General features: G+C 38.4%; 1 protein-coding gene across 1 annotated transcript; it reads right to left on the reverse strand.

Annotated features, from left to right (window-relative positions):
* Positions 1-54: 54 nt before the first annotated feature.
* LOC123957985 (dispanin subfamily A member 2b-like) lies at positions 55-1,233 on the reverse strand. Its single transcript, XM_046031146.1, has 2 exons — positions 994-1,233; positions 55-438 (listed from the first exon to the last, which is right to left on the reverse strand). Exons 1-2 carry the CDS (start codon positions 1,222-1,224, stop codon positions 280-282), a joined length of 390 nt encoding a protein of 129 aa, XP_045887102.1. The 5' UTR covers positions 1,225-1,233; the 3' UTR covers positions 55-279.
* Positions 1,234-10,946: the final 9,713 nt, after the last annotated feature.

Below are 10,946 nucleotides of genomic sequence, written 5' to 3' on the forward strand. Positions count from 1 at the left end.
TTGAAACTTTCATTTATTGACAAATGAAACTGTGCGGCTGAAACAATTGCTAAGACACAGGTCTCACATACAGGAAAAGTCTGATATTAAAACTTGATTGCAGTTGAGAAGTAGTTCCATTTAAGACTTTTGGAACACCAATAAAATGTGAATCTGTTTTGCTTGGGGATTGTACTAAACAGGTATAACAAGTTACAAATTGTGCCAAGAGCATAAAACAGACAAACACAAGGATCACCAAGCAACACCAACAGGTCACTCATTTAACACTACTGAAATTTAGTGGTAATGTGCCACTATAATAAAGACGGTCAATATAATAATGGAAATCAAGATCATGGTGGAAACCAGGACAGTGGCCGTGATGTTGAGACAGCGGGCAGTTGAGCCGTAATGTCGGGCACCATCCAGATCTCCAACCACCTTCCGGTCCCTGGCCTGCAAGGACCAAAGCACATCGATGTTAAAAGTAGATTCACAGCTCATTCATGATTGACCTCAAGGGAACTTAAACTGATAATGTTCAGCATGGGTTTAATAATCTCCCGCAAAAGCTTTAGATTCTTGTATTTCTATGCTGAAAATGTGATACATTTCTCTTTTTTATAATTAAAAAAATTTAATTAGGCTACATTTATATACTTATCGTTGGGTTGTTGTTGTTTCTTTGGCATAATTCTTCTTCCTCTGATTCTTCATCTTGAAAAATGTCCAGCAGAGTTTTTAACACATATAAAGTGCTTGTTGTCTTTGTGCTTTAATCTAATTGATTCTTGAAATTATTTGTATTTTAGTGTTTTATTAAAATGTCTCAGTGTGGACTATATCTTACTTATCACTTATTTCCTAAAAAAGTTAGTAAACCCTTTCCTCTTTTTCCACTAACCCTTTCTGGCCTTTCTAAGAACTGAAATTGCCAAAATTCTTTGTCAATAGAATTTAAAAGGGAATAACAGAAGATTGACAATTGAGAACTGTTGCACATGAACTCACCTTGATGGAGAAGATGAGAGCTGCCAGTCCGAGGCAGAAGGGGTTTAAGTAGACAAAGCAGCAGAGAGACCAGATGATGTGGTCCTGGGGGGGCTCAGTGTTTATGTTCACAGTGGTGTACTGAACCGTTGTAGGTCCTCCAGGCTGTCCAGGCTGTCCAGGCTGTTCAAACTGCCCATCACACCTTCCCTTCAATGGAACAATCTCAGGCGGGTAATCTACAGGATTCATCGCTGTCAGTTCAAGTGTAATTTGGAAGTTGTGCAAGTGTCACTTTAAGTGATGATTTCCTTTACTTTGTTTTTGTGGTTAGCCCACACATGGTTTTTCCATTGAAAGCCACTGAGGTAAAAGCAAAAACAACACACTTGTTCATGGTACAAAAATACAGCAAAGGTAAAAAATTTAAAAGATTAAAAGTGTGAAATAGTGTATTTTTAAATCAAGTACAAATAAAAGATAAAATAACACAGCAAACACACCCACATTTACATGCACTATTTAATTAAATTAAGATCAATATAAAACAGTAAAAAATAAAGGCTGTTTAAAAGCTAAGCTAAGAAGATAGGTTTTTAGACACTAGCTGCTGGAGCAGGCAGTGTAAAATAATATATATTTTTTTTGACTTTGTGGTCAGAGTGGGGGCTTGTCTAACATCAACAGGGTGGTTATGTCAGGACTGTGTTCCATGTAGACAGAATGCTGCTTCGCCAGGTTTTGTTGTAACTCTTAGGACAGTCAGTAAGCAATGTCGTAAGGGTTCTCTGAGGATCATATGGCACAAGCATATCAGAGATATATTTGGGCCCAAAGCCACAGTCAATTCTCTGAGTGACTGGTAGCCAGTGTAAGGAAATTAGAACTGGTATAACGTGCTTCCTAGTTGTTGCGAGTTGCAGAAGAGCCTTTTTTGAAAGTCCTTAGAATAGACCTTTGTAGTAAATTATCTCAGTCTTATCTCTATTTAGTTGGAGAAAATGTTGCTTCATCCAGTCATTGATTTGTTCCCTGCTAAACAAAGATCCAACAGGTCAATAGTCATCCGGTGTAAATGAAATGTAGATTTGCATGTTGTGTGTGTAACTATCTACGCTGCTATATTATTTTGTATAATTAGGCCTGAAGAAAGTATATAGAGCTAAAAGAAGACAGGCCCCAAGATGGACCTTTGTGGCACCTCACAGGTCATGACCATCTGCTCAGACACAGTTTCCAATGGAAACAAAATACTTTCTGTCATGAAGATATAAATTAAACCACTTAAGGACAGTTCCAGAGAGTACCACCCAGTTTCCTAATCTATGTAATAGAATTGGATGGCCCACAGTGTCAAAACTGAGATCCAACAATACTAAAACACAGACTTTTCCTCAGTCATTTAGCACCTTTTATGATTGCATTAACAGTGTTATGATGGGACCTGAAATCCTAAATGAAAGTTATTGAAGCAGTCTTAAAAAGATACTAAGTTGTTGGGGAACACCTTTTTCAATTACTTTATCTTAAAACTGTGGGTTTGATATAGGATGATAGTTATTCAGTACCGTTGCATCAAGACTGTTCTTTAGATAGTGGCTAAAGAACTGAAGTTTTCAAAGCCTTTGGTAAAATGCCAGATTGGAGCGTTATATATATAATATATCAATTGGTTCTTTGATTAGGCTGCTAAAAACTGTTTTAAGGAAGCTAGTGGGTAAAACATCAAGGCAAAAGCTCGCTCATATAACTCCAATTCTTGCCTCATTGCACTGGCTTCCTGTTCGTTTTAGGATTGATTTTAAGATTTTGTTTGTTTTTAAAGCTGTGAATGGACTGGACCCAACATATATCTCGGACTTCATCCAAATTTATACGCCAGCGTGGTCACTGAGGTCAGAGGGCCAGCTCCAGCTTGCGGTCCCCAAGACAAGACTTAAAACTCGGGGGGAACAGGGCCTTTTCTGTGGTTGGACCTAAACTCTGGAACGCTCTGCCCCACCATGTCCAAACAGCGCCTACAGTTGAGTGTTTTAAGTCTCATCTAAAGACACATTTTTATTCTTTGGCTTTTAACTCTGCGTGAGTTGTGTGGTCCTCTGATGTCTTTTATTATTTTACTGTATTTTAGTATTTAAACCTGATGCTCTTATTTTGTTTTTACAAAATTTTATATTAATTGTTTTGTATGTTTGAGTCTTCTGTGCAGCACTTTGGTAACTTTGTGTTTGTAAAATGTGCTATAGCAATAAAGTGGATTGGATTGGATTGGAATAGGTGGATGAATTGAGATTGGAGATAAAAGTGTTTCATTGCTATTGGGATTAAATTGTACCAAGTGTACCAAGTGTACCAAGTTATTTCTGGAAGACTGGGGTGATGATGCTTTTTTTAGTCCTGTGAATTTTCCAACATGCAGAAGAAGACCAGACAAATAGGAAGGGGTTGCGTTGGAGCAGTGGATAAGACACATGCCAGGTTTCATTCCCGCTGCAACACATCCGCCAACATATCCCTAAGAAAGACACTTAACCCCTAGTTGCTCAGCATGTGATCTTTGACATATTTAGCAACTGTAAGTCATTTATCTACTTATTGTTGAGGTGTTGTTTTTTGGCATAATTATTCTACCTCAGATTCTTTATCTTGAAGAATGTCTTGCAGAGTTTCTAATACATTTAAAGCACCTGTTGTCTTTGTACTTTAATCTAATTGATTCATGTAATCTTTTGTATTTTAGTGTTTTATTAAAATGTCTTGGTGTGAACTGCGTCTTACTTAGCACTTGCTTCCTAAAAAAGTTGGCAAACCCATTGTGTTTTTCCACTAACTCTATCTGGCCTTTGTAAGAACTAATATAACTAAAATTCTCATTTTCATTATTCTTTAATAGTGAATGACAGAATATTGGCAAATGAGATTTGTCACATATACACTCACCTTGATAGAGAAGATGAGAGCTGCCAGTCCGAGGCAGAATGTGATTGAGTATAAAAAGCAGCAGAGAGACCAAATGATGTGGTCCTTGGGGGGATCAGTGGTCATGTTCACAGTGGTGTACTGAACCACTGTAGTTCCTCCTGGCTATCCAGGCTGTTCAAACTGCCCATCATACCATCCCTGTAATGGAACAGCCTCAGCCAGGTGACCTATAGGATTCATCATTGTCAGCTTTAAGTTTGGAGGGCAGGTTTAGAGAAAGTGTGCAAGAACTGTCACTGTTTTGATTTCCTTTTAAAGCGTTTGCAGGTTAGCACTAGCCTTTTAATCTACCAAGAGCCAAAGAGGCAAAACCAAGCTAACCACCATTTGTCACATTCTGCCTGTCGGCCATGTTTTAGTTTGGCCCTCTGAGTTTTGGTTACATTTGATCAGTTCAGTGTCTGATGTTTAGTATGTTGTGTTTTAGGGTTCAGTCCGGTCTGTTGTCCTGTGTCCAGTCTGTTATGTCATTGTGAGGTCTGCCTGATTTGTCACCCGTTTGGTTTTTATCTCCCCGTGTTTACCTGTTCAGTTATCTTAGTCTGTGGTTGAGTTTGTCAGTGTTGTCCTGTTACCTTGTTGTCCTTAGCCTCTCTGTGTCATTAGTCCGGTCCCTGTTTGTGTTGTTCATTTCCTGGTTCTGTTTAGCTCACTTCGTACCTGTCTGTCATGTATTCTGTGTAGCCTTGTTTATGTTATTCATCCGCATCTTTAAGTTTACCTAGTATCCGTCTTGTCTCTTAGGTTTGATTCTGCATCTTAGCTCCTGCATCTTAGCCCTGTGTCTTAGCTCCTAGTTCTGTGTCTCAGTTCATGTCTTAGTGTTTACTTCTGGTCTGTGTTCTTCTGTGTTATTTTGCCCATGTCTAATCAGAGTTCTGTTTTGTCTTTGCTTCCGTCTGTGGTCCTTGTATTCGTGATCTGCCTGCTTGTGTCTGTTCCCCCAGTGTTCCTCTGCTTGCATGTCCACTAAATCCTTTGAGTTCCAGTTAATGTATGGTGTTTTGCACCTGTAAGTGTCTCTCTGTTCCCCCCTGCTGTCTCTCTGCCTGCTTGCCTGTATCTCTGTTTTCCATACTCTCTGCCTGCCTCGTTAGCCCTGATCCCGGTCACCTGTGTTGCTCCTGTCCTGCTCGTTACTCCCTATGTATAAATGTTTTGTGTTTCTGTCCATTCTCTGTCTGGTCATTGTAGTGTAGTGTTCTCACTCAGTCATGTTAGTGTGGAGGAGTGTTCTGTTGGATTTTCCTGTCTACTGCCTGTAAGCCTGTTACCTGTTGTTTCATTTGGATTAAAGACCCTGAACTGCATCTGCTGTGCCTTGGTGTCTTGCATTTGGGCTCTCACCTTCTCTGCACTCACCCAGAATCGTGACACCCTTGACCTTTTGCTTCTTATTTATTTAGTTGTCCTGAATAGTTTGCAAACTGAATTCAAAATTAAAATGCCTTTTGTTGAACTAGACATTAAACTGTTTTTTAAATGTCCCATACCTGTCACATTTCTAAAAGTAAAACTGTTAAAATGAACTAGCACATAGGAAGCCACAATGTCATTTACATTTGACAATGCCAGCTGCAATGTTGGCAATGTTGTTTGAGCAGTCAGACTATCACTGAAATATCCCAACAATAAATTGCCCTGAAATTTTTTAGAATTGGAAGAAACATAATGATTTGGTGATCCCCTGACTTTTCCTGTAGAGCCACAAGAATGCCAGAGCTTTCACTTAAAGGATCATTTGTATTTTTAAACTTGGGCCCTGTTTTCACATATTTTGGAATCGCAATGAGTAGTTTTGGAATCTGTAGAATAGATAGCTTCAGCCGGCAGCCACGAACCGACTGCAACATATTGCTTTGGGGCTATTGTGCCCATCAAAATTATGTCCACAGTAAGTGCTTCTGTCTGGCAACATCATGGAAAAGATCCCTACGAGTGACTTCAGGTGACACCCTTTGTTTTTGACTAGAAACAGAATTCTCATTCTAGGACATCTCTCTCTCTGAAATCTTGTGAAAGGCAAGTTGTTGAAGAAGATGACGGTGGAAGCGTGAGTCGGAGTTGGAGAGAGGAGTTTGCTGTGTTGGAAAACAGTTTGTGTTGATCGCTTTGGTAATATTATAGTAATTATGTGATAAAATTTCACAACTCCTAGTATAAAACTCTAAAGTCATCGCACTTGTAACACAGACAAAACTTGCTACTGTGCAATTATTTGGATTGTTAACATCGTTCACCACACAACCACTGATTCTTGTTTCTCGTGAAACGTCATGAGAAAATATGGTTTAATCACCAAAACACAACATAATGAAATCTTTTCAGTTTAGTCCTTTTAACGTCCAGTGAATCCAATAACAAACAATGCAAGATACATGTTTCAAATCACATTAGAAGTGCAGAATGTAGTATGCTTCAGTACTGTTAAAGGCATATTACAGTTTTCACATTAGGCAATACACTTACCTGATATATCTATCCTATATGTAATCAAGTTGTGATCAATGAAGACATCCTCTATAATCACTGATGGAAGAAAAACTTTTATAGTATTTTATTGGTGCAACATGTAGGTTTTGTCTAATCAAATGCAACAAATACTATAACAATTATGGATGGTAATCATGTAGTTTATTTTACAGTATTGTAGACTATAATCATAGCAGTGGTCATTTGTGGCTCTGTTTGTTAGAGCACTAAGCTACTAGCATTAATGTTGTACGTTTAAATCCCACCAAGGTCACATACAGTAAAAATCTCACGCCTTAGAGTGGTGATTCTAAAGTTTTGAATCTGAACATAAGGCAAATGAAATAATACACACACACATAGCAATTATTCAAAGATCAATTAGGAACAATGAGCATAGTGACAGTAAAAGGTATTTTAACAATAATGTACTTTGTATAAAGACAATGTATTTCAATGTGAAACATGCCTTTTTACATGTCTTTGTTGTACTCCGTGTTTTGTACTAAGAGTGATGAAATATTACCACATATTTAGTACCATAGTGACAGAAAAAAAACTAACAGGAAATAAAGTCTTGCTAGCAGTTCCTCTATGTACACAACAAACTTCTCTCCCTCGTTTCAACTGTGTTTCCTGCAAGAACTCACCTCTCATGAGACAAATGTGGTCAGACAGCTCAAAAAAACAAACAAAAGAAAAGTGTTTGTTTTTTTCCCTATATGAAATTGCAGTAGCAGTAGCTTTCCAAATTTGTAGTAGATTTACGTCCTACATCACATATACTGTTCCTGTTAAAATGGTAAAGTGTATTGATTTTTTGTATAGTATCTGCTAAAACAGTATCAGGTGTAGACAGTGTATAGCATTAGCATAGACTTGGGATGAAGCCAGTCTTGTTTTTCAAAGGGTGATTGGGATACATTTGGTTTAAAGAGATAAAACAGGAAATGTCAGATTTAATTGTTTTGCTGCTGCTTGATCAAACCCACATTGCAATAAAATGTTTGTCAATTCCCTCAATTACATTTCAGTTCCACTCCACAAACTGTGTTAAAAGATCCATTAAGATGCAAACCTGCTTTAACCTCATCAGTCCCATCTGGCTTAGTTTGAGTGAGGCTTGCAAACAACTGGTCTATCATGCTTTCAAGTGATATATCAGAAGGCCTTTTTCCTTATGAATAAAATGAAGTAATTACTTTGCTGTAACCTTTCTTGGCATGTTATTATAGCAATCAAAGCAACATCTGAGCATCAATGTTTGTTGTGTCCCTTCCTAATACAAAATTAGGCTATACAGCGTTCACTAAGTAGATGCCTGTCTAATTCATTTGTGATTAGGGCTGCAACAACGAAACGATTAAATCGATTTCTGAAAGAGTTGGCAACGAATTTCATAATCGATTCGTTGCGACGCAGATATGTTTGAGTATATAAAAAAAAATGAGCCGGAGTACTCTTGGTCTCTCTCACGCACTGTCACTCAATCGCGGAGTTCGCATTTGTCCAGTATGGCGCCTCATAGACAGAGCGGAGCAAAAATAAAAATGCGCGGAGAAGAGTGGAGGTAGAGGAAAGACCATCGGAGAGACCCGTAACGTTGTTTTGAAACATGGCGGAGGCAGAGAAAGCAGTACGACCGAAGTCATCCAAGGTGTGGGAGCATTTCACACTAAATAAACAGAACAAGTGTGTTAATTGCAAGGATTGCAAAATTGACATGGCATGGCACGGGAGCACCTCGGCGATGATTCAGCACCTAAAACGTAAACATGTTGGAGTCATGGATGAGGAGGAAGGGAGTCCAACAGCAGGGTAAGTCACTAGAATCCTACTTTTGTTCCGTTTTGAAGTGAGGAACGTAAGGTCCCTCCAGTAGCTCTTCTGGTGCTACAAGTATGACAAATTACCATTAGCTCGTTAATAACAGTAGCAAAGCAGGGGTGGCATACAGTAAGTATTTAGTCAGCCACTGATTGTGGAAGTTCTCCTACTTAGAAAGATGAGAGAGGTCTGTAATTTTCATCATAGGTACACTTCAACTATGAGAGACAAAATGAGAAAAAAAATCTATGATGTATCTATGATTTTATATATATATATATATATATATATATATATATATATATGAGCTGTGTCCTAATGGTAAGATGTGGAACAATGATGTTGTGTGGTTGTGGACTTGTGAGTAACTTATACCTGCTATATCTGCTAGGTTACGGTCGCAGTCTGAAGCAGCTTTGATTTGGAATACACTACCTTATTTCTTACGACCCGCCCTTCTCTGCTTCTGATTGGCTTTTAATGCAATCTAATACAATTAACTTATTTTAAAGGCTTTGTGGTAAAAGTACAAGCAATCAAATTTGAAAAGTTTTTCGTATAACCAAACACTCAGATTATACAGGTTCTGGTCATATAATTAGAATATCATCAAAAAGTTAGTTTATTTCAGTATTTCCATTCAAAAAGTGAAACTTGGATATTATATTCATTCATTACACACAGACTGATATATTTCCAATGTTTATTTCATTTAATTGTGATGATTAAAACTGACAACTAATGAAAATCTCAAATTCAGTATTTTCAAAAATTAGAATATTACTTACAGTATTTCTCAATTGCTAAAACACTAAAATCCATTTGCAAAACCATTTGGTGCACTTCAACTCAGAATGTCACAACACAGCCCCCAAAAGTGAAACACAAGCAACACACTGTTGTCATCGGTAGCGCACAAAATTTAACACACCTGTTTCAAATCAGTAATGTGTTGCACCTAATCAGTAATAAGGATATAAAGCCATGTCAAATCCAGATGGCATGTGTGATTTTCACAATGGAGGGCAAGAGAGAAGGTGGAAGAGGAAGAGGAAGAGGAAGAGGAGACGGAGGAACAACAACAACAAGAGCCATAATTTCAACAACAAGAGCAACAATTTCCAATGAAATTAGAGCAACAATCATACACCATGTTCTGGTTCATGGAGTGAGTATGAGGAAAGCAGGACTACGTGTTCAACCAAATATAAACAGGTTCTCTGTGGCCTCCATTGTCAGGACATTCAGAGAAGAGAACAGGTAAGTGTACTATCATTTGTGGTCCCTCAAACTTACAGTAGAGTATGTACAGTTGTGGAATGTCTCAGTAAATTACTGTAACATGTCTAAAAATTGGCTCTCTTCTTGCAGTATTACAGTAAAACTAATAGCAGTATAACAGTATTTTATGTATTGTACATATTTGTTGACATTTCAATGCATTAGGCCTGTCTGAACAATTCTAACGAGGTTTTTTTTGCTAGAATTGAAAGACTGCCACATGCTGGTGGAAGGAGAGGTATGTTCTCACAACAGCAGGAGACCATTATTGTCAATATGGTCCTTCAAAATAATCTCATTCGTCTGCGTGAAATACAACAGCGAGTTGAGGAGTTGAGGTTGGTCAACGTGCCATTGTAGAGTTGCCAGGGCAGCGTGGTGGCCATATGTGCTGATGGCAGCACATATGGTCACGATTTTGGGGTGGGGTTATTCACCGCCATGTGACTTTAGGGCCTTACAACACTGCCCATCGTATAATGTTTCTGCATGCTCTACAGGAAGCACTACTGAGACGTGAACAGAGGTGATGAGCAGGCAGAGCATCCCATGTATTTGGTAATCTGGGACAATGTGAACTTTCACCGTGGTCCTAGAATTCGTGAGTGGTTTGAAAATAACCTACGTTTTATAAATGTGTGCCTCACACCATACTCACCCTTCCTTAATCCCATTGAATAATTTTTTTTTCCTGCATGGAGGTGGAGGGTCTATGACAGAAATCCTTATGCACAGGAAAATCTCATTCAGTAAATGGACGCAGCATGTGACAACATTGGAGTGGAAGCGATTCAAGGTTGGATTCGGCATGCTAAAGGATTCTTTCCCCGTTGCTTAGCAAGAGACAGGATTGCCTGTGACATTGATGAGGTCCTGTGGCCTGACCATGCCCAGAGGCATGATGCTGAGGCAGAATGATTCCAAGACTATTTGCTATTGATCTGCTGCATATTTTGTTTGACTACATTTACTGTATATGTGTGCAGGATTGTACAAGTACTTCATAAAATATTTTTTTTCCCCCTGCTCTGCCCTGAGTGCAGTGTTTTGCATTTATCTCTGTTGTGTGTGTGTGTGTGTTTTACCTGAAAACAGTGTTTGGTTTTGTGTAAAGATAACAGTTCTGAAGCAATTGTTTGATATAGCAAGAAAAGTCAAAGGTTTTGACAGTGTAGCTTAAGTTTGGTGATTTGTGTTAAGGTTTTGAGAAAGCGAGAGAAACCTTTAATAAAAATGTGTTTTAGCAATTCAGAAATACTGTACGACCAATACAAAAAAAGGATTTTTAGAAATGTTGGCCAACTGAAACATATGAAAATGAAAAGTTTGAGCATAAGCAGCACTCAATACTTAGTTGGGGCTCCTTTTGCCTGAATTACTGCAGCAATGCGGCGTGGCATGGAGTTGATCAG

This window comes from Micropterus dolomieu, linkage group LG19 (assembly GCF_021292245.1).
Source record: "Micropterus dolomieu isolate WLL.071019.BEF.003 ecotype Adirondacks linkage group LG19, ASM2129224v1, whole genome shotgun sequence".
Taxonomy (NCBI): Eukaryota; Metazoa; Chordata; class Actinopteri; order Centrarchiformes; family Centrarchidae; genus Micropterus; species Micropterus dolomieu.